The sequence below is a fragment of the Danaus plexippus genome, chromosome 17 (assembly GCF_018135715.1).
Source record: "Danaus plexippus chromosome 17, MEX_DaPlex, whole genome shotgun sequence".
NCBI lineage: Eukaryota > Metazoa > Arthropoda > Insecta > Lepidoptera > Nymphalidae > Danaus > Danaus plexippus.
In genome coordinates this window covers 3,231,990-3,259,817 of record NC_083548.1, presented here as the reverse complement: position 1 = coordinate 3,259,817, position 27,828 = coordinate 3,231,990, and the positions used below count along the sequence as shown (strand labels likewise).

At 32.0% G+C, this 27,828-nt stretch overlaps 2 protein-coding genes across 8 annotated transcripts; one reads left to right on the top strand and one right to left on the bottom strand.

The window, feature by feature from the left end:
- Window positions 1–138: 138 nt before the first annotated feature.
- On the top strand, window positions 139–2,848 carry LOC116771081 (TATA-box binding protein associated factor 11 like protein 2). The gene is made up of 5 exons (XM_032662770.2): window positions 139–325; window positions 402–506; window positions 569–980; window positions 1,352–1,536; window positions 1,899–2,848. The coding sequence occupies exons 1-5, from the start codon at window positions 274–276 to the stop codon at window positions 2,030–2,032; spliced, it is 888 nt and encodes a 295-aa protein (XP_032518661.1). The 5' UTR covers window positions 139–273; the 3' UTR covers window positions 2,033–2,848.
- Window positions 2,366–27,828, bottom strand: LOC116771080 (uncharacterized protein DDB_G0283357). 7 transcript variants are annotated; one of them, XM_061523079.1, is made up of 10 exons: window positions 27,713–27,828; window positions 11,236–11,568; window positions 11,046–11,072; window positions 9,876–10,012; window positions 8,946–9,145; window positions 8,147–8,265; window positions 7,851–7,998; window positions 4,013–5,596; window positions 3,686–3,909; window positions 2,366–3,376 (listed from the first exon to the last, which is right to left on the bottom strand). In XM_061523079.1, the coding sequence occupies exons 1-10, from the start codon at window positions 27,723–27,725 to the stop codon at window positions 3,177–3,179; spliced, it is 2,985 nt and encodes a 994-aa protein (XP_061379063.1). In that variant the 5' UTR covers window positions 27,726–27,828; the 3' UTR covers window positions 2,366–3,176. The 7 variants fall into 7 exon arrangements, with proteins under 7 accessions (XP_061379063.1, XP_061379058.1, XP_061379064.1 ...); XM_061523074.1 differs by lacking the exon at window positions 27,713–27,828 and adding an exon at window positions 19,076–19,661; XM_061523080.1 differs by lacking the exon at window positions 27,713–27,828 and adding an exon at window positions 19,076–19,661 and having other exon boundaries at window positions 9,876–9,967.

Here is a 27,828-nt window from a genome sequence, read left to right as displayed (position 1 = left end):
AATTTACGGTAAAAGTTGTAACTAAAAAAGGAAATTTAACCATTTAAATATGCCAATATTCCGTATATACAGTAAACAACATATTTTGTGCAATAAACTTTATGGCTTATGTCATTACTCACTGCCTGTCGCTGTCAAAAGGTTACTAAAAATAAAAACATTCACGCTTTGAGTTTGCGTCGTATTTTATGTAGTTTAAATCTTTTCTAATATCTTTCCAAAAAAGTAATTACTATCATATTTATAACTATATCACGAATGTAGTTAAAAGAAATGGCTGATAATCCCAGCAGCGACGGTTTATCCGAAGCAGAAAGATTAAAAGGTAAGCTTGTAGCACTTTATAAATGATTGGTGATTAACTTTGATATGGGATTAAAAATTTGACATTTCTTATATAGAAGAGGAATTGGCTCAAGAACTGGACCACAGTGATTTTAACGAAGACGACTCTCAGGAAATATCCTTAGAAATAGAAGAGAAACTGTTGAAAGATGAACCAGAATGTAAGTAATTAAAGGCTATAAAACTTTTAGTATGCATTATATTTATAAATTATTTATTTCAGACACAACATTAGTCAATTATGGTGAGAGTATACAAAGTGAACAGAGTATCACAACAGAGCATTTCAATGATAACTTAGATAAAGGACTAGACTCTGAGGGTCTTGGTAATATATACACTGAAACCACTGACATGTTTATAACACAATCGGACCTCAGTGATCCAAATGATCAGTATGGATCATACATTAATGATTATTCCTTTGATAATTCGCAAACAATTGAGGAGAGCCATTCACAGAGTATAGGAGAATATTCTACAAGTAAGGATGCTAGTGTGATGCCAAACATGGGAGAATTCCAGCAAAGTGAAAATTCAAATGGTGACTATCAAACAGCGGAAGATCTGAGCGAAAGAGAAAGAGAGAAGAAAACAAAGAAGGAATTAGAAGAAGAGGAAAGAGAGAAGATGCAGTGAGTTATGAGATAATTATAATAAGAATATTTGGCATGTAGATTTTAATGTATTATTAACTGTTAAAGAGCATAATTGATTAATAAGAAAACAAATAGTTTTATTCTCCTATTTAGAAAGGTTCTTCCAAGCACATATTATAATAAGTCTTTTCCCAATAATTTCTTAAGAATCTCCTGTGCTAATTTAAGTACACTTTTTAAAAGCTGTTAGAAGGCTTCTTATTGTAATGTTAATGCTGTATTTTAAAATCTAGATATATCCAATATTTATGTGGTCAATTTTCACTCTCAGTGCTCCCTAGAAGAGCTAATTTATGTCAACCTTATATGTCTATCTCTCACTGTCTTCTTGTCATACTAATTTTCAGAGTTTTAGTGTCAAACTTTACTGAAGAACAACTCGGAAGGTATGAAATGTATAGACGAGCAGCATTTCCTAAGGCTGCTGTAAAACGTTTGATGCAGACTATCACTGGATGTTCAGTCGGACAGAATGTTGTGATAGCTATGTCTGGTATCGCTAAGGTGTTTGTTGGTGAAGTCGTTGAGGAAGGTAGGATATACTTGATTTTTAATAGATGTCTCTTATGTGATAATAAATAATAAGTATGTCAACTGTGGAGTTCTGACAGTGGCTAGTGGCAAAGTAATCTAATTGGCCTTTACAAATTGTTTGAAGTACTTGACGAAGATAAAAACCAATAATAATATTCTGCCAATAATAATCATCAATTTAAAAATTAATCCTTTTTTATCCTATTAAATAAAAATTTACAGATTCAACTCTTCGAAAAATTTAATTTTTGTCTTACACACTGTTAGAACTGCAGTCAATTAATTAATAATGAAATATATTGTCGAAAATGTTTGCGAATTGTCATACTTTAAATAAACAAGTAATGTATTTTCTTACAGCGTTAGAGGTCTTGGAAAAATCTGGGGAGCCAGGTCCATTACAGCCAAAGCATCTCCGGGAAGCATTGCGTAGGCTAAGAGTAAGGGGTGCTATATCAGCAAGAAAAGCTTATAGGGGATCTTTCAGATTGTAATGTGCCTCATAGGTACCAAGATACGGCTAAATGTAAATACTAATTTGCTGTTAACCTTTTTGTGATTGGTAATTTAATTAACCACAGTGACAACAATGACTAACGTGTTTGTTTAAAGAAAATCAATTAAATTCTTAAATTTATTGCTATTACTTCTTTGAAATGATGATAAGTATTTTATTTTGTTACATTTGATGCAAATTTTCAATTCCTGGCTTGGCTTGTTTACCCCGAACCAATGTGTGTAAATATATTAAAAAAATAAATTAATTAGGGTAAAAAAACCACAGTAACAATTATTAGGTGACAATGTATGAAAATTAAACAAATATAATTAAAATGTTAATTTATTACATGATATTGTAATCATTTATAAACAATACATTAAACTTCCAAATATTCGAAATTAAGTCAGTCTTGTTAAAAATGGCTACACACGTAGAAGAGATGTTATTAGGATATCTTGGAAGTTGGAATTAAAATATTAAAAAACAAAATAACTTTACTAACAAGTGCAAAACATAAATAAAAATATACACAGGCTCACAAAAATCCATTTAAAATTCCAAGTAAAATTGGCACTTGATGCTTTTTTTTCAATTTAATAATGCACATAGAACTAAAATATATCAGGAGTTTGATTTTGCATGTCCCATATCACAGATATGTTAATTTCAAATCGCTGGCCCCGGTGAGTGTTTAAAATTTTAAGTTACTAATGCTATTACAATAACTAACTACAGGGAAGGCACTTCATAAACAGCAGATCTCAGGATTTGTAGATCTATTCTAAATAAATATCTACTATAGTAAAAACATCTTTCTTTATATTTATAAGGCGGAGCCTACATACAGTTTGAGAAAGTTCTGTTTAGTACGCAATTTCAAAACTCACATACAATATATGGTGTGACATCGTTTTGGTATTGACCTGGCTATTATAATTTATCAGAAAAACAAATGACATAGCCAAAAATTAAATAATAATACTTTTATATTATTAAAATAAATATGCATATAATATTTACGTGCATTCATTTAAAATAAGATCAACCAATACAAACACCGTTCAGATCTTACATCATATAAAATGGTCGACAGCATCACTGGATGCGAAGTACAGCATAGACTAGATACGACCACACTAGATAAGTAGTCGTTTGACGCCACATTCTATACAGAACTTGGCCGTGTCGAGGAATCGGCTTCCACATTCATGGCAGAAACGAGAGAGTCTCGGGGCGGGTTTGTGGAGAGAGCTCTCCGAGCCACTGGAGCTTAGAGCTTCAGGTCTTCGCCCCCAGCCTGAACTGTGCCGAGACTGTCGCGAGCACGAACGTTTATCTAAAGTATTTTCATTCTATTAAATAACATTAACTTCTAAAAAAAGTACATATATGTTAAATAATTCTAAAACTTGTTGCGCACGATAAAAAGTACCATCGAAGATCTTTATTGACCAAGCCTTGATTTTTGTCTTTGGATAAAGTTATTTTGGAGACAATTATCTAAACTTATGGAAATATTAGATAAATAAAAATAATCACAAAACTTTTAACCTGTTCAATAACTGATAGGAAACAGTTGATTAGAATTAAATTATTTTACACAATAAATGAAGCTTTAAATATAAATGTCAGGTTTCTGAATTACCATTATTTGTTATCGCGACTTCTTTCTGTTCTGGTCGCAGTAATGTTTCATCCAGCTCAGTGGAGCGTTCCATAGCCAGGAACTCCTCGCTAGATATCGATCTAACGTCGTCCTTGTGACTGCAACTTGAATCCGAACCCGCTGGGATTTTCTCCAACGACGAAATTCCATTGTTCTCTTTTGTATTACACAACGACAGTTTCGATGGCGAAATCCTGTTAAGGCTATTAGAAAAAATATTATAAGATATTCCATATATTACAAACACAATCATGTAAGTCTGAAGCCAATGTCCTTTGGATTAGTTTTGCTGCTGTAATTAGTTACCTGACTAACCTGCTATACGCCGAATCGTTGCTGCTTTTTCCATTCGGTGTATAATTCCCATTCGTACTGTCAGATTTCTTGCTTTTATGATCTGTCTTTCGTTTGAAATCTTTTTTTGATGAATCATGTGCATTTTTATTTGCGTGAGCAGTCTCTTTCATAGTTGATTGATTTTCATTCCTCTCAGATTCATAGAATTTATCAAAATCTTTAAGAGATTGCATCAGGTCTTCTTCGAGTTGATCAGTTTTGTGACGGCTTTTTGTATTGTCGATCTTTGGTCCAGACTTCTTTTGTATGGAGTCGAGGAGGGAAGTGGATCGTTTAATAGAGGATGGGAATATTTTATCGCTCATTATATTGTTATTGCTAAAAACAAGAGACGTTGATTTGTTAACAGGTATTAAACCATTACTACCACTATTGACTACTTTTGGAGAGTTTACAACTTTAGTGTCTGTGGACCTAACTTCCTTAGATAGTTCAGATGTTACTACCCTCGTAGTTGAACTGTAAGTCCTTTTATCTATTGTTTGTTTATGCATTGCGTCGTCAAAGTTCGACATAAATTCTTCGAGGTCAAAGTCTCCACATAGAGAATCATCATCTCTAACGGAAGTCTTTGACGCTATACTTTGCTCTAAAGAAGACATTAACTTATCATATTGAGAACTAAAATCAGTTATGGCGTTTTTATTTATATTATTATTGTTTTCTAATTTGAGGGTCAGCGACTGTGTTATGTTATTTTCATAGTTTTTATTTTTGTTTGAATTGAAAGATTCAAATTTAGCTGGTAAGTTTTCAGTTGTGAGTAAAGATTCCATACTACTAATTATGTCAGGATTGTTTAGTATTGTATTGACATCGATAGGGAGATTATCGTTTTCGTTTATGAGTCTGGGATCTATATAGTTGCTGTCGTTCATAGATGTGTTGTCGAAAGCAAGAATGGAATCCAAATTAACGAAACTTTTCTTTTCCTCGTCCTTGTTTATTTTATCTAATTTTATTGGTTGTTTAATAGTGCTGCGTTGGAAACCGTGGTGCATCGACTGAGATATTTTTGGAATTTTATCCTTTAATTTTGGTGTACTATAACTAGAATTAGAATAACTAGAAAATGATCTGTTCAAACTGCTGTTGCGGTTAAAATATGTTTTATCGTTGGAACTGACGTTTTCTTTACTAGACTTTGTAAATGTTGTGTTTAGTTTTGTTGCGTTTGGTTTCGTTTGTATGTTAGGTTTCTTTTCATTTCTGTTGATTCTAAACGAACTGCATCTACCGCCGAAGCTATTATTGACCGTACTGTTATCGTTACTAGTGCTACCGAACGACTTCATCCTATAGAGAGTTGGTGTTTTCTGATATGTCTTATTGATAGTGTCTTTTATCATTTTACTATTATCTGTTTTTTTATGGAGGGGTGTTTTATCTTTCGTGGGACGTAAACTAGGTAAGGTGCCGTTTGTGGAATTTTTAGAGGAATTTAGGGTTTTTTTAGGAATGTCTGTGTCAGATGACATGAGTTCCTTCATCTGTCTAGCGGCTGATGCGAAGGGATCATAATTATCATCAATTCTGAAAGAATATATAAAAATACAGTTCCTGAAATTTTATAAACACTGATTATATTTATAGTGTAACCTCCGCTGTATATAACTATATTGTATATAATTTAAAAAAAAATATTGTGTTTGTGTTAATGAGAATGTTAATGTTATTGTGTTAATTAATGCACAGAAAATACCTACTGTTAAATTATCCCTTCGAATATATTAAGTAACTAGTGATAATGAGTAATTATAGGTATAGTATAATAAGATTATCAATGTTACAAGGTTATGGGAGAGGCTAATGTAAACCTTTTGTCATCAATGCGTGGCAACTTTAGTGGCGGCGCTTCGTCACTAACTTCATCTTGATTTTCATTTATAATAAACGTTCTATTTTCATTATTTGACCTTTTCTGTTGACCTAACATTTTACATTTTTTATTTCCTTTATACAGACTTGAAATTTTCTTAACAGAATAAGTCTTTATTGAGCATTTATTAGTGTCGTTTATAGATGGCAATTTTAATTCTGATGGATTTTCGCGTAGATTAAGATTTGGAGCAATTTTTTCCTGATCTACAAATTGAAGGCCATAAACTGTTATGTGCTCCATATTATTAACATTTTTTTGCGTTTCAATATTTTCCTCTTTGTTTTCATGTTTTTCAACAACTGTTGTAACATTCACATCTTTTTCGGCTTCATATAAAAGGTCTTTTAAATCATTTTTCAATTCTTCTAAAGAATTTGAAAAAGTGTGCTGCGTGGTCGAAGTCTTAGTGTCATTTTCTACATTTTTATCCATAGACTCGAGGGAATCCGTCTGGGGTGTGTGAATATTTTCGACACATTTTTCCATCTCTGAATTAGAGATCAACTTATCCGTTATGTTTAGAAACTCATCAAAATCTGAGGGGTCTTCAGTAAACTTTGTATATGTTTCACCACTACCGTGACGGCATCCATCTTCATCATTGTCGTTTGCTTTATCATTAGATTTGTCTTTAGTTTCAAATGAATCCTCGAAACTCTCAGCGCTCATATCGTGTTCGTTATTTAGTTCAATATTTTCTTCAGACAAATTAGGTACATCATCATGTAAACTGTCGCGGGTTGACTCATGATCGCAATCATTAGTGTCTTTGGATATTTCTATATACATTTCAAAACTATCTTTTGAAACTGGCTCTTTTGTAGTGCTTAAACAATTGGATAAAGCAGTTACTGATTGTTCATAATCTTGTATACGTATATTTTCATTTGAATCTAATTGTTCTTCTATGAAGTGCTTATTTTCGGTATCACACGAATTAGTCATATTTGGGTTCTTGTACAAAAGTTCAACCACAGGCTGAGGTATGCTTAAAGCGCTTTGGTTGTTTTTATCGATTTTCTTTTTATTTGATGTTGTTCTCTTTGAATTTACGAATTTCAAATCTGGCACATCATGTATGACACAAGGGACACATGGGCATAGTAATTCTGTGTTTATTCCTATCGATTGACAATTTTTATCTTTGTTAGCCATATCTGATGAACACCCCTCTAAGCTATCTAAACTTATTGTACTCTCTTTTGTTCTTTTTTTAACCTCCTTTGTGTTTTTTGTTTTAACTTTCTTTTCTTTTATGTTTACTTTAAGAACATCTTTATTAGAATCTAAATCTTTTAAAGGTAAGTTATTTTTCATTTCATCATCTTGCATATTATTATCTGTATTTGGGGAATTTTTATCCTGTTTTAGTTGGCGTTTGTTCTGTTTTATTTTCTTTGGCACTGGGATTTGGCTTTTGACTGGAATCTCGATTTTTTCTACTTTCTTTATATTTTTGGTAACTGATTCTAATTCTGCGGAATTCTTGAGCGCAACATTTTTCGTTGTTTGCTTTCGTTCATTGTACTTGTTAGTAATTTCTTCTAACTTTTTGAGCTGTTGCCTTTTTTTTACATTTAGTCTATTTTTTGGTTTACATGGCTCGTCTTTAACTAATTTAGGAACGGTGTTGGATTCTTGTGCGGAGGTGATATGAGGTTCTTGGGAACTTCTAAGGAAGGGGAAAGGAAGGATATTTCAAATATTATTTCCAAATAAAATGCAAACAAGGAGACAGGAATTTAGTATTATTATGAATTAAATGAAATAGGGATTATAATAAATCTATATTTAATTTATTAAAAATAGTTATTTACATATATGAAGGACCTTCCTTTCCCCTTATTTGAAATAAATCAAATGAAGCTACTTGATATCCCAAGAAATAAAATTTTAAATACGTACCTAGAGCTGCTGATGTCTCTAGCGAGTCTGGCTTGTCTTGCTTTAACATTGGCATCGCCTGATGAGTTGTTCTGCGATGCCCTAGAGTTCCTTATGATAGGAATGTGTGGAGAGGAATCTTCGTGGCAGTCATTGCTGGAAGCAGATTCTGTAAGGTGACGTTTTTATATAATACCTGTCACTTAAACCAGAAAAAAATCTGAGATAAGAGCAAACAATCAGATAAACAAGACCCTTTAAACTATAAATAATTTAATTGGGTAAATATTCCATTTTATACGTGATTCAGTTTATACCTGAGGCTCTCGTGCGCTGATGTCTATAGTCGCCAAACTCTCGCGGCGGAGAAATACCGCGAGAACTTTCTACGGATGCTGATCGGCTATTAGAAGATTTGTCTCTCGATTGTGATGACCTAACAAAACATATTTATAACTTTAATACTTCTTTAAGATATGTATTATCTCGGTAAGTCATAATTCGTAATGTATTTTTGCTCTCCTAAAAATGTCTCGCTTGTATACATAGATAAATAACTGTTAAGTATCTGCCCTTGTTAAACTGGCTTTGCGCAGTCGTTATGGCCGATAAGACAAGTTTACATCCTTAAAATACTAAAAAAGGAAAATGTGTTCATACATTTAGACCTGTTGCGAGTACTTTGTGTATAATACAACTGAGAAAATTATAAACTTTTGTGCTTTTCATTGCAATTATACATTAATATAATGGACTTTTTTCTGTTTTAATAACAACGGTGGATAGTTGTAAATTTCCGTTCGTAAGCAATTGGGCTAAATCGATCGGAGTAGCCACACCCTCTCAAAAAAGTTGGTAAAGTATCAATTGCATTATGATGATGTGTAAGGTTGCCGGAATCTCTTAACCAAAAGTTTCTTCTCATAAAGCCATCGTCCCTAGCAACAGCACACTTGGAACAATATCTTCAGATGTCTATAAGCAATGGTAGTCACTAGACCTTAGATGGACAGTGAGCTGGTTCATGGAATCAATGATTCTCCAATCTTAATTTGTCACGAGTCACACATAAATCATTATAATTTCTCTTTCGAGTAATTCAAAAGTATTACTTACCGTCTCGTCCGCACTGGCGGTGCTTTGTACTGTGTGCGTGCGTTGAGCCTTTGTTTTGCGTCGGCGATGTGGGGCGGAGGTTGCGCGGGCGCCGCTGGAAGGATCTTCGCCTTGTCAGCACACCATTCAACGTGACGCTCGAACGCACGCACACCAAACGCACGGTTACAGTGAGGACATTTTTGTAGATCCGCGGTTGGCTATGAATATATTTTTATCGTCCCTTTATTATTTTACTTCAACTTATTGTCATGCTTACTTGTAAAGTTAAATGAAATGTTGAATAGAATATTAATTTGTAAGGATAAATGAATATGAGTGTTAGTTAGCAGTGTAATAAGTTCAATAACATTATACAAATAAAAAGGTATCGCCTAGCGTGCATTGTTACTTTGACTTCCCTTAAGAACAAATCCGTGAAGATTGACTTATTCCTACAATCAGCCGTATATGCTTTACTTAGTGTTGAATGGCACTTAGCATTACAAATAGCGTCAACAATGATGCTTCATGACCATAATTTTGCATGAGAAAAGCCACGCCAAGTCTTACGCAGAACAAAGCGGGTCAAACACTGCTAACAATATGCAAACAGATTTGCCGAATTATAACGAAAAGTGCTCGCAAATCACCACTTTGATTTAAATATTTTTAAACATAAGATCAATCAAATATTATGATTAAATCGTGGAACACGTTTGTATAATTTTAGACGTGTTTTTGTATATAATACTGTAAAATAATTTTTTTTTCTTCAGATTTAGTAACAAGCATCTATATATGAATCTGTTAGTAAGCAGACCACAGTATAACTATATTATTACAATAATATTGAAAATACTTATGACGATGACACATGTTAATTTTTGTTACAATGTGTGTAATTAGTATATGAATAAAATAAATTAAAACTTCATAGTAATCGATTACCTTCATGATGGCACTCCTCACTGAAACAGTCTTAGGCTTCGGCGTAGCTTTGGCAGTATTCGGAGGACTCTTCTCCAAGAAGGGGCTGTTTTCTGGAAGACCGAAATTCTTTGGCAAGTATTGTTCTAAGTCCGTGCCTGCAATTGCGGGTTTATTTCGTGAGCATGCGAGTGTAAGGCCAATCAATGCCTACTCGTGGTTTTTGCAAGACATTATTTTAATGCATAAGGCACGTGCATTTCAACGAAAATATACAACACAACAAGTTGAACAGACAGCCTTTATTAATTATAGATATGATTCACGGCAGCCATTTGCGTTAGCAAGTTAGATGGGCTTACGTAGGCGGCGACGGCGAACTTAGCGTCACAATCACATATAATGCCAATATATTTAACGACATGTTAAAAGAATAATGTTTACTTATAATGCAAACGGTATATTTAGGCTCGGTAAACTCATTGAAGGAGTGTCATATTAGTATGCGACCTTGGACACCAATGTTATAACCGCGGCAATTAATTATATAAAGTTATTGATCGGTTAATATAAAGTGTTTGCAAGTAAATTATTATTCAGATTATTTATTAGAAATACATTTTATGATATCAAATGTATTTCTAATAAATCATTGCTATTATTTTGCTAAGCATCAAGAGTATTTAATATAACAATCGATAGCGAATTCAAATTAATTTTTAATAGTGTTTCACAGCTCAATGGAAAGACCTTAAAACTGCTATAATGAATGAACGGTTAAGGAATGTCACTTGCTCCGTTGAGTTAACTAGCGAGTCAAGGTAATTACAGACTTCAATAATTTCCACAACAAACATATACTGCACAGACTCGCATTTAAGTTTGTGAACTAAAATCAAGTCACACGTGGAATTTGCCTTAAATATGGCCCTATTCATCCTTAAGGGTATTAAGATCGGAACAACTTTCACAAGTCTGAGCTTAGGTTGCTTGCCAATAAACCATTCTATCCCAGTAACTTGTAGGTTACCAAAGAATTATTATTCTGGTCGATACACTTCATTCTAGATTTTGTTCTTGGAACATTATCAGGTCAAACGGTGCATGTACGATGTTAGTAAAACATTCACATTGAAGAGTAAGTAGGTGGGGCGAATAATTTAGAACGCCATGATCGTTTTGATCACTCACCGATAACATGATTCTTCACATCCAGCCCTTTACCGAAAAACGAATTGGGTTTACAATGACAATTAAGTAATATATATCAAATTTGTATATACTTTAGAACTAATTATACTTCAAGCCATTTGCATCAGCTACTAGCAAGCGAGCTAAGATGTTCATTTACCCAAATAATCAAAAGACATCAGTCATTTACCTTCACGTCTCTGTCTTGAGGAGTCGAAGGTCTTTCTCTTCTTTACCGTCATCTTCTCGCATATTTTGACATGTTTGGCCAAAGACGCAGGTACAAAAGTACGACCGCATACTGGGCATGGACTTAGAGGAAGTGGAGCCGAGGGTTCAGGGGTCACTGGTGCAATAGGATGTGTTGGCACCGGCGGGGAAGGTGGAGGGCCGACGCGAGAGGGAGGTGGAGTCCTAAGTATGGGTCGAAAGGACTCCCCGCTGGAAGGAGACGCCGGCCCCACAGACTCCGGAGACGGCGAGCGAGAAGACTTCGACGATAATTGTTGTTGATGTCGTTTGCCTGTAAAATATTCACTATCGTAAATTAAGAAAAAAAATTAACATTTGCACTAAAAAATGTCAACAATGTCAAATACATTCATGATTTTTGACATGTTAATGATTTATATGGCTCAGATAATATGACCTTGGTCTACGCGATAAAAACAATCAGAGCTGATACAGGACATCCTTGAAGATATATCAATGTAAAATTATCTTAAGTGACGTAATACAGCCAACCAATGTGTATTGTAAAGGAGACTATTACGACACAGACAGTGTAAACATCGTAAGGCTGTTATTGAGTTTACGTTTCTAGCGTATAATATTTGCTCATCATTTGGCTGTAGACACAGTATCAGAAGATTCTATCCCATCTTGTTACACATAATTACATTGAATAAATTTGTAGGTATATCTATCGAGGCGAAATAATTATCGCTAAATGTAATTAAGGCATTTATTGTTATGTTAGGTTAGTGTTTAATAATACTTATAAAACCTTAAATTCTAGTGAAAAATTGTTACTAAAATAGTGTGAACGGTTATTTTCTAAGTCTTTGCTATTTCCAAATGTTAGTTACGGCTCGTTCTGTAGACTTGCCTCACATATAAAGTAATATTTTCTGTTTTACCTATTAGAATTCCACAAATATGAATTGAAACACACCCAAGGGCATCGAGAAGGTAAATCATGGCGCAACCGTATACAACCTCCACGGCGATTTTGTGAATAAGTCACGCATATACTTTTAAATTTCTCGTGAATTAACTAATACGAATGAGTTTCGAACATTATTAGTACCACTATCATAATTTTTGGTTCATAAAATTGGAAACGGTGTAAACTCGTGGTAGGGGTTACAATAAGCTCGTGGTATGGGTTACACTAAGCCAGCGGGTTTGCAAATTAATATGATAATGAATTGATGGTATAAGGAAAACTGATACACACAACACTATGATACATTATTGTCAACATAAAATTATATATTAAACCTATCGCGACTTCGATAGATAGATATGTATATATCTATCGAAGTCGCTTGCCAAATAGCAATCCAGATGTTAATCTAATATATAAAAAATGAAAAACACTAGTATAAAAATTTTATACACTTCGGCTTTAAATTGTAAGTACCCACTTAAATAAAAGAAATTACTTAATTACTAACAATACATTATGTTATAAGACCTAAACACAGTTTTATGTACCTATAATTTATACGAGATCTTTATCCTTGTTTTTCAGTTAAATATATAAATATACATAAGATTATTATTTTGTTCGTAATTATAAATTTACATTATTCCATTGAAGTCTCTCTTCGCATACATTTCAAAAACGTATGCTGAAGTAGGTACGTAGTAAGAAATAATTAGTTACGGCAAAAAATTCTGTAGAGTAAATTCCAACAAAACATTTTTAAAGTTCAAGACTCTTTATTTTAGTATTCCATTAATAGTTTCAGTCTTGACGTTGAGTAGCCGCTTCCTTTTCATAATCACATTAAACGACAGCGGATTCCGGTTGTGTGGACACACCTTTATAACCAGTGTTTATGTAATGTGTACACTATCGGGAGGTTTCATTCAGTTCCCGAACGAGTTTTTCGACCTTGGTTGAAGATCACGATGGCATTATTTAAACAAGCTAACGTCCGTCAACTTTTTTTTTTAAATAACATTATATTTTGATTAAAAACTTGATAAAAATATTATTTATTTAATGAAAAGCTAAACATATTAGTATATAAAGTATTAAAAAAGACACACAAATCATCTTCAAGTAGTGAACAAAACACACATCTCGTCTGCCCGTGATCACGGTTGCTGCAAAGTAACCGAAACGTCGGGATTATGTAGTTTTTAAATAATAAAATCCGCGTAGTATATCCGAATAATACTAGTTTCATTTAAATGAATTAAACTCGCGAAAATCTTAGATCTCATTAAATGAACAAAACAGATTATCAGTTTTAGTAAGACTATAGACCTCATCAGAACACGTATATTTTGAATACGGGTCGAGAAATACGGGCGTGTGATGAATTAATAATCACATAAATTTAGGCAAAGGCAACACAAAAATACAAGGTCGTCTTATTTTAACTAAACAATAGGCGTTTGTGTTACATTCCATCCAGTGTATATGTGCAGGATTTTACAAATTATCACCTTTCCAAGAATATAACCACTGTGCTCAAGTCAGTCAGTGTGCTCAGGCAGTCAGTGATTCCAATATGCAAGTCACACAGCCCACGCGTGCTGGGATTAAATTGTTATAGGTATTGTTAAATGGGTTCTGTTAAAAACATTGCCGCCAAAGAACACGAAAAGGTTGAAAAATAAACAAACGCTTTGTTGCAATAACAAAAAGTGTCCAAAGAGATCATATATCGTATAAACAGTCAAATTATTATTGTCTTTCTGTAAAATAATATGAGTTACATAAGAATGACATTTTTATGTAACCGAGCTTAATAAATTACGATTGCCGAGATTTCTTTTGATCGCAGCCGCATCTCTTGACCTTAATGTTACCAATTACCGCTGAATTTTAATGAAGGTCTGAATTCAACAGAAACCTATAATAAATTACTGGGCGTCTTATCTCGACGTTATCCATCTGATGTACTACCATAAAAAAGGCGAGAGTATAAGTTGCTTAAATGGCGATTGTTACTCATATTTAGTTACTTATGTTCCTTAATCAAATGTCAAATTGTCAAAGTGTTTCGAGGGGTGTTTGTGCTTGGTGACACCTGGCACTGAAGACTGGGTTTGGTTTTAGGGTGATTTTAACGCTAATGTATACCATCTTTAAAACATACGACGGCATTTTGTTTCAGTATGTTTAAAGTAAGAATTATTATTCAAACAGTGAGGTCTGGATAGCACATAACGGTTAGGAGATCAAAGCGCTGGCGATTGAATTATGCATAACGATGGCGGTGATAACTTAATTCCTATATAATCATGGCTTTTAAAATCATTTGAATACTTTGATGTACTTTCATGCTTATAATGCCAATGTACAAAAAATTATACATTTTTTATTTTTATGAAACAATGCATTTATTTAAAAAATATATACTTTTAATGTGAGTACAACTTTAAGAAATTGTTAATGAAAAATGACGCGAAAATGATGTACATTTAAATTGTTTTGTTTTTTTTTGGGTCTTGATGAATCAAGAACCCTGAATACTTTATATAAAATTTTCGCGAGTTTTATTCATTTAAATGAAACTAATGTTTTTCGCAGTCCACGTAGTTTATCAGAAAAATATTAGTTTCATTTAAATTTATATAAACTTTGTTAAATAAGACTTATAAACTGTTTGTTGATTTTTCATAGACGACTTAAACACTAATTACTTTTATAATATATTTTAGCAAACAAACATCTTAATTATCTAATATTTTTTAATTAAAGACTTCAAACCAAATTTTTATGTTCAGTTTTCAAATTCATAAGCCCACACGTCATTTATTGATATATTATTTTCGACATGTTATCATTGTGTGTTTAGATTAAGTAAAAAATATATAAGAGATCAGGGATGGTGTGGACTGATTTCATAATTATCATAGCCAATAGGAAATATGCAATCCCATATTTTAACCTGCTTTCGACAACGGTTTATTTATTTTTTTACAACATATGAGCATTTGAAATTGTAATAGATACAACATCAATTTCCAATTTTCACGCATTGTCCGCACTCCGTAATGGATCACGTGAGAAAAAGTCGACTCTTAGATTAAGACATCATTAGACAATGTCGGACACTTTCATCGGAGAGGTTACGTCTCAGACATCTTTCGTGCTTTGTCGTGAGAATAATACGTAGATAGATGATGCAAGTAATGCTAGATAATACTTTGTTTGCACACAATTATGTAAACAAAGGTCAGACAAAGGATGCTCATGTTGCATGGAACAAAACTTTTTTTTTACATACAATTTTGTAAAACAGGAACCATATTTATATTTTTGTACTAAATAGTTAAGACGTATCTAGTTGTAGGGGAATTGAGATTTCATAATACATTTATTAAGGTTATTTGGGATGATAAATACTTCGGATACTCTCGATCAAACGAAATAGAAGCGATGATTATATCTCACTGATAGTTTTTTTCACTGATTGTATCTTGGGGCTGTGTATAAAGAACCAATCTGAATAAGAATAAGAAGTTATTGTGGTGTTTTTCCAACAATTAATGAGTAAGGTAGCAACTGAACTCAATGCCATTTCATAGATAAATTATTTAGAAAGTTATTGATCGCAATAAAGTACATTTTTTTAAATAATTATATCAAAATTATCTTAAAACAGAGAAAGCAATCTGCATCATATTTCCGATACCATATAGAAATCTCTGAACGTTCACGCTGTCTGAGCTCAACTCGTCCGAGATTTCGTGAGACGGATATTTAATACGTTATTCGATATAACAATATACATACAATGTTATAATATTAATGTCTACGTGATATTATCTACCGATATATTAACAAGAGAATCGTATGAAGCGAATGTTACTTAAGTAACATTTTATATCGCGATATAAATTTGACTTACATTTATATCTTAGTTTATTTACATAAAAAAAAACATTATATTATATATAGTTGTTATGTAAATAAAACACTTATATATCATGTTATCGAATGAAAAATAATTCGGAATTAATGATTGTAATAAATCAGACAGTATCGGCTACGTATAATATATTAATGTAATGCAAAAGAATTGTTTAACACGTTTTCTGTAATGTCTGCAACATTTGAGAGAACTGGTTTTTTTTTATTTTATAAAAAAAATAATAATGAATTCATCACAATAATTTAAACATTTACTTGTATTTTAAATACATTTAAATATTTGAAAAAATTATGATAATTTATTTTGATTATCTCTATTATAATTTGTATAGAATATAATATTTTATTTCATATTTTATACTAAAATAAAAACAAAAGTCTTGATCAATACTTAACTGCTATCGATTAGTATACGAATTTAAATTCGTCTGTTCTTATAACTTAGCTTCTGTTACTCGGTTTAAGACCACATACGTTATGAAATGTAAACGAGTCTGTATATCGCTTGATAACGTTCTGAAAGGCAAACATAAAAGATTTATAGGTCAGCGACGCTCTCACTGGAGGCGCAACAAAAACACAAAACGTTTATGTGATCCGTTTCTATGACACAATGGATGAAAGGTTTGACAAATGCATCGTTTTGATCCAAACGAATGGTGTTGAGACAAACTAAGCAATTCCATAGTGTTATATATAATATGTATATATACTACTTTTTGCCCGCGATTACGTCTTCGCGAACATCAAAATTGTGCGCAAAGAGAATGAGAGAGAGAGAGATAAGAGAGAAACTAATGTTAAAACAATAAATACATTGCAGGCTTTTAGTTTTCAACACCTTAAATACCATGTTCAGCGCCCTCTGCCGGGCCGATTTTGAATTTCAACACTTCTAGGGTTCCACCTTTATCTTTATAATTAAAGAAATAGCTAGATATTTCATATACAATACATTTTCAAAAGGATTCCCTTTGATGTGTTTAAAATTGGACGTTTTTAAGCAATTTCAATCACTCCGCACATATAAATACTTTAAAATAGAATATACATAAATATATTTTGAACTTTGACACCATAAGGTTTATTTCATAAACCTTGAAGTATTAAAGTTCAACAAATAACCGTTAAAAATATGCACCTTGTAAATTCTTTACAACATTCAAATGCACATAATGAGAAAGACATTGGCTTATTTGAGAATTTGCAATACTTATTTGCACAGAACGGTTTTGACATTTATTTTGCATCATCGGGTGCATTTAACTTTGTTGTGAAATTGTAAATTCCAACATTAAATATTAACTATTCTAGTTATAAGCACTTCAAACACAGTGTCGAAGTTTGCGTAACACACTACAGGGACTCGAAATACGAAAAATTATACAACCTTAACTTAAAATAGGTATGATATACAACCTTACCTTTTCGCTGTCCGCAGAAGCAAGACAGCATCTTAAAAACAACTGAAACTACTAACTACGAGCGCGATATATTAAACACTGGCCACTGAACAATACAGACGGTTCAAATAACCCACGTGCTTATCAATAGCTTTATGCTAACGCTGTAGGTTATCGCTATACACTTTTTATTTAAATTATCACATCATACAAATACAATACACTCTCGAACACCGATCACTACTAGTGCTGACTGACATTGTTCGCAATACAACATTCAATTAACATTATATTCAATTAAAACTTAATTAGTAAATACGTTGGGCGATATTAGCCGTTAACCGTCTGATAATTATAAAGAGGATGTGTACGCTTTTATGTTAAAACTGACGGGTGATTTATAACACTATTTAAAAACACTCCAAGGATGCAGTTAAAACTAAAAGAGCAGCTGTCTCATTGGATGATGTTGAGTTAGTGAAATAAAAACTTAATTACATCTGCTAGGAGAAATTTTAAAAAATTATGAAACGTTAATAAGCGAGGAATGCCGGCGAAATTATAACCAATGAATTAATTTCAATATTATCAATAAATAACTGGTGATTCTGGAACGCTTCATTGAATGCACGCGTGTTGAGGTATGGTGCAGTTAATACGAGATTTATTACGATTCAAGTGGATGGTTCATGTACGAACGTAAGAACTGTTTCAGACATACGACGTGGAAGAAAATAATCTATACGTGGATCTTTTGAAGATATTTTTTGGTAATTTTTATCATTAGAAACAACAGCAAACAGAAAAAATATAAAAGAATAATCGAAAATCGTAGTTATTTAGTCAAAGATCTGCTAAAAAAAAATCGTAGGTATCAAATAACAAATTAAAATCATCACAAATAGTTTCTTAGTGAGTAGAAAACGTCAAATTATGTTGGAAACAAAAAAAAAACCTTTTACCTATTGAAAAATAAAGACCTGTAGAACCAACACTCACGAGTTCACGATTTTGTAATTTAAAGGTTAGGATCATTACTCTGTTGTTTTTATAAAAGAGTTTGAATGAAATGATTTTAAAAAATATATAAATTATTTAAAAACTAAACAGTTGATGTAGGAAAAGAATATATTTTATAAATTACAGAAATTTTTTCTCTGTGACCTCAATCGTTTCTTTCATACCCATAACATATGCTAGATATATTTATAATCTGTACAATTTAAAATAACATTACAATACACGAGCATGCAATTACACTTTTAAAATATTTAATCCTTTAATTATGTAATCGAAATATAGTTTTCAGTAAATAAAATCAACTAATTATAAAATATATATCACATGTATAAAAATTATGCAACCGTTATTAAGAAGTCATAACAAACAATTCAAATCGATATGATTTACAGGCCAGCTGCGAGAAAACAATTGGTAGCACGTGACAAATATTTAAACAAACGAAGCAATAGTCATTTAATAAACGTACATAAAATAAAACTGCTCACCTTTCTTGGAACCAAAAATCGATTTCAATTTAAATATTGTCATTTTCTTCATTTTGATATTATTTTAATATATATACTGAGCATAACAGAAATAGACACTGACTAGACGTGTGCGTCCTCAAGTTTTTAGGTGGTGAGAGCTTTTTGCTCCCTTTGCCGCTCTTATTTCCGTGCTACGAAAATAGGTCCAACGCTACACTTGCATCGGGCCGGCGCATCACTCATACATCTGACCACAATCACTGTTACATATGAGGCACTAAAAATACATCCAATCACGTAAACACAATCTATTACAGTGCAGTACCGGCAACAGTCTCACTTATCACCTCAACCTCTATCAGTCCGATATCATATGTAAACGAGTTTTACTGATAGTAATATACGCAAAATTACTCATCACTCTAAAAAAATAACGTTATAATTTGGTTACACTAACACTTCTAGAACGTTACGGTTTTCTGGATATAATTTATAATTTTATGTTACTTGAGCACTGGTTTGATTTTATTAATACATATAGTGTAATGTGAGCGTTTGTTTGAACGGGAACAATTACCGTAACGGCTGCTCTTGTCCGTGTTGTGAACGCAACTAACAACAAGCGGCGCTCGCGCAACGCTGAAGAACAAATTGATAATATACAGCCGACGTGCCTACCGTCCGGACATTAACAAAAATCGCCATAAACCGTCCCCATCCCGTCAACCAAATACTGTTTCCGTCCAGAAATCTAATCAACCGGTGAAACGTTATGAAGCACAAGCGGCATTTTGAATTTTCATTGGAGCGCTGACAACACCGGAGACAACACATCCGTTGGTCCTTTTTAAAAATGGAATTAACGAGTGGCACTTACGGGAAGAGTCGCTTCCATTCACAGGGAAGAGACGTTATAAATCACAAAGGGTGCGAGAGGACCGGCGGGCTACATTAAGGGTAGAAAGGGACGTAGTGTGCCAAAAAAATACAAAGGAATCCCTTTGAATACATTGCGACTGTGGATACGTGTGAATAATATTCTCTTATACTTTTATAACTCGTGTGTACATTTTTTATATAAAAAAAAATATTTTTTTTTCATCCTGACACATTTTTATTTTATTCGAATATAGTTATCATAATTTTTTCTCTTTATTACTACTTACTACAAACATTTCTGTCATATTTTTTACCCATAAATATTCCCTTCGTGTTCTGTCGAGACGACTAATAAAATAACCCCTTGTTGGAACAGCTATAAAACCCTTCCATAACATGCAGGGATTTGAATCATTCGTAATTATAAAGCATCTGAAAGGTCAACCGACGTACGTTATAAATAAAAATTTCTTATGTGGCCTCACTCACCACACTTACTATTATTATCGCCAAAGTTCATTATTATTGTACGAACGGTACTTCACAACGTTCAAATGGTCGGAATGTATAAGTTACAAGCAATTTCTGACATCAATGTATTGGGATTTGACCGATATAAGTTTTAGTCCGTGCGAAGTCAGCGTTAAAAGCTAGTTTTATTATAACTGTAACATCTGCCTGTGTATCCAGTTTGTTAATACATTCCTGTGTGGTACTCGCATAACCATCCAAGTGGAGAGTTTGCTTTGCATCATTGCGTAACCAAACAGACGTTTGCAAGTCTTAATTGGACACATATAGCATGAATTTTATTTCAATAACATATTCTACAACGCTTTCAATCATTACATATTACCTAATATAACAAAATATTATATTTTTACGAATTTTACGTAATGTATTTGTGTTTGAAGTTAATTAATTCTTTTATACTAAACGTTCAAAAGCCATTTTAGTATAGCACCTTTGATTTGCATATAAACAATGGACATGTTTAAAATTCTTAATTTTTTTTTTTATCATTAATTTACAACTGAAGAAAAGATAATTATTAATTAACATAAAGACAATATAAGCTATGCAAGATTTTTTTTAGGAAAGTTATTATTTCTTATAATTTATATGAGGTGTAACACACAAGTACCCTCCCAATTGTCTACTAACCGGATTGTTAATAAAATTATTAATGAAATATACACACACACGCACACGAACACACACATATAAAGAGACACACACTATACAGGGAGTTTATAGAAAACAAAAGACAATAACATTGTGTCTTTTATATTGTAAATGCTTTTGGGAATAACTAAAAACTTCTTACATCTTGGTTGACTGTATATTAGGTATATATTAATAAATTGGCATTTAAAAGAAAAAGGAAGAAAATAAGGATAACATTAAATGATAAATAGCAACTAAATATTTTCTTATTTAACAAAAATTTATGTTGATTTTATAAATTCCTATAAAAATATTCCGAAAAATGCTCCCCTAGCAATAGTTTGGCACATTTGAGATGACAACACTTGTATTTGTTACAGACTATTGGATCTAGATCTATCAAGTCTTCTCGCGGAGTGCAGTCGTCGGATTTTGTTGATATTAGGTCAAGCGAGGTTGTTCCTACGAGTGAAATCGTCCCATTAAAATATCAATACGGCCCCATATCTAAATTAAACAAACCAAACAGCTTACACAACATTCTCTGTTGAACCAGGGAAGATTAATTCAAGTTCCATGTTGTGGACACTCCATTACCATTTAATAATTTGTTTGTTTTAAGTTGATTGAGTTGTTCCAACATGTTACGCTGTGTTACTTATATCTTCAAATGTCGTAACCTAGACCGATAGTAAACGCAACCAAGCTTTAGTTTTGTAATTCGGACCCAGACTAGGTATTGACCTTCAAACATTTCCGATCAATTTAATGGAATTTGTAATAATGTCAAACTATTTAATGGAAAAATCGGAATTAAAAAAACAAATATCGTATTCGGAACTCAACAATCACATCACTAACATCGAATAAAATTGTCGTCACCGAATACATTGTCAAATTTCTTCTCAAATTATTATACTTTATGTAGACATACGCAATTAATTAAAAAAAAAACTCTCCTCTCACCCAAGTTTATATACATATTAGCCGAAAACTTCTCAGCTTTCCATAAGAATAATGTGAATTGCGAAACAGCTGAGTGATGTCTTTCTCGATATTTTAATCGAAATCTACGAATCGATTTTATAATATTACACAGGAATCCTCTACATAAGGAGTGAGATTCAATCGCAGCATACTGTTAGATCAACATTCATTTCCATAATTGATAAAGCATACTATGCTATCATATATGACAACTACATAGCGTTAAAGGGCGCCATACAGCCTACATGACCATAAAAGTTTCTATACTGTTATATGCAATTATTAATACATATTTCGCGTAACAAAGATGCTTATCCGCTCACTAGTGTACTGGTTAAGATATTCTGACAATGCGGTCTAGCTATAAACGTGTTTTCGCTTCCAACTTTTATTATAAGGAAGTTGCGTAATGCTGTGATGTATAAACACTTTAAATCTGAACGTGGGACATAACACACGGTTTTGCAATTCAACTCCGAAACTAAAATAAATATAGTTCTTATGGACATATTAATAAGGTATACAATTATTGTAATTATTGATTATTTTGATATACATATATCGTCAAGGTTTTAAGGGCTGCATTCTATGAGTTTCATATAAATGACACTACAATAATATGAGTAAATAATGTATTATTTATATGTATTCAAGTCCTGCGCAGGTACCAACGTTTTCTTAGTTTTTGCTTAATTATCTACGTTAAGCAAGAAACATCATCATATGTCAAAGTTATTTTAATTATATTAATGCAATTAAATCAATCATTGTCTGTCGTAGAAATAAAACAAAATAGTAATTATAAGAAAGGAAATTGTACTTATATAAATTAATAATACTTCTGATATTTTATTAAGAAACATCTGGAAAATCCAAATGGCAAATAAGGCTGAGTGCTAACCACTAAAGTATCGTATGGTAGGCCTTGACAATAGCTATATAATCATTCAGTTTCCCTTTAGACGAGTTTTCTTGCCAGAAAATTAGGGACAAAAAACGTCTTTAACATCGACTTAGACCTGAGCATACCTACTATTGCATAACTGCGGAAAAAGAAGAAGGCTATTTCTATAGTATATATATGAAATTAAGCACATAATTGCAACATGTTGACATAAACATCGTTACAAACTGTCATTTTGTACATTTGATGTGATAAATACTTCTGTAACCCATTAGATACTCGGAAGACTATTAACTTTTTACCCGCACACAGTTAAGTCGGGCGAATAGTTTATTAAAATGTATAAAGATCGATTACATCCGATCAAGAACTCGATTAAGATAACAAGTAAGTAAGTAAGCATTCATCATGGTGCAACAAAAAACTTTCTATGGTACGGTAATCCAACATGACTTGTCTTGTCAATACAATCAAATGTGTTTAACGTGGCCGGTAAATGACTTCGACCCGGATCACAAGATATAAAGTTACTAGCCTTTGCCCGCGACTCCGTCCGCGTGAACATCTGAATTGTTCTCTGCCACTACGGCCACTGAATCAGAACTGCACTTCTTGGTTACACCTATATAGTTTTGACATCTGGATCGGGATAAAAGTAAAAAAAATAACACTAAGGCCACTGAAACCGAACTGCACTTCATGGTTCCACTCTTGTAGTTTTGGGGTCGGGATCGTGATTCGAGATTTAGGATCAGGATAAAAGTATATGTCTTTCTCGAAGGTTCCATATATAAAATATCTCTATACCAAAATTCATCAAAATCGGTTCAGCGATTTAGGCGTTATAACGTCACAGACAGACAGAGTTACTTTCCCAAGATCTTAATAGAAATAAAATTATTTGATGATTTCAATGACAATTTTGTTCACAACGAAATACTTAAGTTAAATATTAGGTATATTATGTTGATAAAACTCTTTGTCAAATAATTAATTATCAGGTAACAATTCTAAGCGTCTTATACCCACTCGTGATAACTTCTAAAAGAAATGTCTGGTTGGGATGAAAAAAAGAGTATTTTACTTCTAAATAAATGCCTTTGATAAGATAATGATTAATTTGGATAAGGATTAATATCATAATAAATATTTAACGTAGTTTCTTACTTCAGACGATTTAATAATTATTTTTTTTTAGCACAAAAGTGGATATTGTGACTAAACTATGATACTCATATACATACTCTCGCGGACATTTTTCTAGATCTTAATGGGACCTACAAACCCGTAGTACATTATATTGTTGTTTTATCCATAGAATTTACGGCGCACGCATTTGTAGGTTTTCGTTATTACACGGTGGGTTACAAAGTAGCAATTTTCTTACGGATCCCTAATATTTTTTAAATATAGCCTATAGCCTAAATATTTATAAGATCTACTATTAATTAGAACATTTTATGGTTCTATATTTAATAATTTAGGGAGCGTACGCAAAATAAGTAGATTTTCTGGTTGATTTTTTTCACCTTGTGTCCTGAAAACTCCAAATATCTTACGGAACCCCTTTTTGTCCAAAATAAAATTGGGCCTATATTACTCGTGGATAATGTAGCTTTCAAATGGGGATAGAATTTTTGAAGTCGGTCCAGTAGTTTTTGAGCCTATTCATTACAAACAAACAAACATACAAACAAAGTTTTCCTCCTTATAATATTATTAGTATTAGTATATTAGTATAGATAAAAGATTATAGTGTTACAGTTAACTAACTTATGACATGAAAAATATCAATCGCTTTTAAATTAAAAAAAGCTTAGAATGCAAGAAAAAGCGTCCAAGACTGACATTACAAATTGCATTATAATTTATAACGAACAATTCTTTCACACGCTACCCTCACATACTAAACTTTTTCCTCCTTTCGAAAACTGTTTACGTGGCTCAAGTCAAAAACGTGGCATCACCAACGTCAACGTGGAACTAATGACATCAAAGCGAGATGACTAAGATTTTGACGAGATGAATAACGATTTAAGTTATTGTATATATTTCGTCAGCTTTCTAACATAGGTAATTATTTCAAAACTGTACATTAATACGAATTTAGATACAAAAAAAAAGTCTTCAGTTTCATATCATTGTGAGATTACGGTTATTACAAATGAAATTGTTACATTAAAAAACAAATAAGATATTAATACGAGAACGGGAACGCAGATAAATAGATACGTATTTGCATCCCAGCATCCCATCTTAGTATTGTGTAACATCGACGATATATAGGTCTGAATGAATGGCTTGATCAATGATGCCAGTATCCTATTGACCGACATACTGAAACGTTTATCAAAGATAAAACTTTTATATTAAAGGTTTAATAAATATTGTATAAATCGTTTTTCATTTGGACTCACTTGATTGATAACAGATACATGTAATATATTGATTATAAAATTAGTAAGTATATCTGGTTTGCGTTAAAATGAATAAAAATACCTCTTTTTATATTTCAATACATAAGTACAATATAGTTCTAGGGAGCCCCTGTAAATTTGTTAATATAATATAACTCTGTAAACCAATATGTTATTATATTTATTGGAACATTTAATTCCTTATAATATCTAATAAATTTTTATATTCTACGTGACACTTGGACAAAGATGTTGTATTCTGTTATTAAAAAAAAGAATGTTTCGTTTGTAAAATTTCATCAGTGTATTATTAAGAACAAAAGAATTGCTAAATTAATTCCGCAATTCCTTTAGTCATTACAATAATCATAATTCGTAATGATTTCTGTTTGTGACTCAATCAATATATATTGCGACCGGTTTTTGAATTTGGTGTACAAAGACGAGTGAGGCTCGAATAAAAAATATATTAACGTATAGAAAACAGTAACACATAGCCGCGGGTTACGTATTAGCTAATATATTTCTTGGAGTATGCATTTCCAGTCTGTCGATTTAGTCATGAGATGTGAGGTCATTGAACTGTCCCAATGGCCAGTGTTAGGGCAAGAGACGATGCGCGAATCTTAATCACCTGTTATCACTTTGTTTGTTTGCGATCCATCGATTTCGAATTAACTGTGTAATACTTCTGTTAACGACTGTTATTAGCAAGTAACGTTACATATATTATACCTCTATCCATAATACGTTTAACTGAATTTTATATAATTCAGAAAATTATATATAAGTGTTTCTTATAATATATTGACCTATATCATTCTGACATATATATAAGTTTACCGTTTTATTAGAACAAATTCCGCAACTTCTTTGTAACAAAAATCTCAAAACATCCAAACAATGTTTCGTATCTATAGTATAAATATGATCTACTACTTCAATATCGCTCGATTAGTATTTAACGTGAGATAAATATGAGAATTATTCGATCCCAAAGTTCTCTAGTGAAGATGACTTCAGAGTATTTTAATGACTCCGCGTTTTCGTACATAAATTTGGGATATTAGGTTTCAGTATAAAATTACCTACTTACAAAGAACAACTAATCGCTTTCACCGAAAATTGATGGATGGATCCAATCGTGAGTCGACGATTCAAATTGCTCTTAAACTCGGTAATATAACAAAAAAGTCTTATTAATCTTTTTTTATACAAAAACATGTTTGGTTATTGATAAGCAATTACGTAATATGTATCATGACTGTATAAATACGAAATATTTGAACCGTTCAAATTATTCTAGCGAGAAATAAAGACATATCTTTCATATTTAGTTTTGTTTGGCAAACAGTAATTTTATCAGTTAGTGTCTGCTTTACTGGTTAGGATTTCTTAATTTTTTAACCACATAAAAAAGATAACAAAATGGGGACTTGCATATTTGCATGTAAAATTGGCTAATAAACTAAATGTAAAACACATTATTATTATTAGTTCATAATTCATTTTATTTACGCAAAGCTCGTTTCTGATTCAATTAAATAAATGTACCCGATACGTTCGAAAACTAATTAAATATAATATCATTATAATTCTAGTATTTAAATAATTATAATTTAAATGCATATCGAAAGAATTATAGAATTTGTGCAAAATAAACACGGTGTGACCACTTTTGATCGAAATATCAATGTTCAGACGAATATCTTGAAGGTCAAATTCATTGAGATCATTGACTTGAGTTTTTAATAATTACTAGCAGTAGATTTGAAACTCTCTATTGAAATGATATAACTGGATGAAAGTGGCATCAACGAAAATACATATATTTAATATACGTATATTGAAAATAATGGCAGAATTCGTAAATATAAAAAATAATAATAAAAAGTATGTAAGTCCCCCATATAGGGTGTATTCAACCTTCATGAAATGAAGTCTTGCATATTCTAATTAGAATAATGATACAGGTTTTAATTAAATAAAAAATATTCATAGTTTTTACATATTTTTGACATTGACATTCAAAACAAATAATTCATATACGTTTTTAATAGAATTAAGGCTTTTGCTTACACTTATTTCAAAATATTATTCAAGAAATCAAAATAATTTCTATTCCACTAATAGTACAAATACGTCTTATTTTTACTGTAATTAATAATATATACTATTCTAGAGCCTTCAATTTGAACCTGTTCATGAGATATCTCTAAAAATGGGAAATAATTAATTTTATAAATAAACACACGAAGACTTTAATCTTGTACTATTTAAAAATAATTAATTCTTACTTACCTTCGTATTCCATTTCGCCTCGGGTCACAAAACTAAAAGTTTTCAAAAACGTTTCTATGACGACGCATGACAGCAACCAACAATAATCCTTATTAGCTACTAAACGTCCATGTCCA

Coding starts and splice junctions, on each gene's coding strand:
- LOC116771081 (XM_032662770.2), top strand. CDS start 274: ATGGCTGATAATCCCAGCAGCGACGGTTTATCCGAAGCAGAAAGATTA. Junction 507..568: donor GTTGAAAGATGAACCAGAAT/GTAAGTAATTAA, acceptor TATTTATTTCAG/ACACAACATTAGTCAATTAT. Junction 981..1,351: donor GAGGAAAGAGAGAAGATGCA/GTGAGTTATGAG, acceptor ACTAATTTTCAG/AGTTTTAGTGTCAAACTTTA.
- LOC116771080 (XM_061523074.1), bottom strand. CDS start 19,127: ATGAAGAAAATGACAATATTTAAATTGAAATCGATTTTTGGTTCCAAG. Junction 10,013..11,045: donor TGTGAAGAATCATGTTATCG/GTGAGTGATCAA, acceptor CCGCAATTGCAG/GCACGGACTTAGAACAATAC. Junction 3,377..3,685: donor AGTCGCGATAACAAATAATG/GTAATTCAGAAA, acceptor AAAATACTTTAG/ATAAACGTTCGTGCTCGCGA.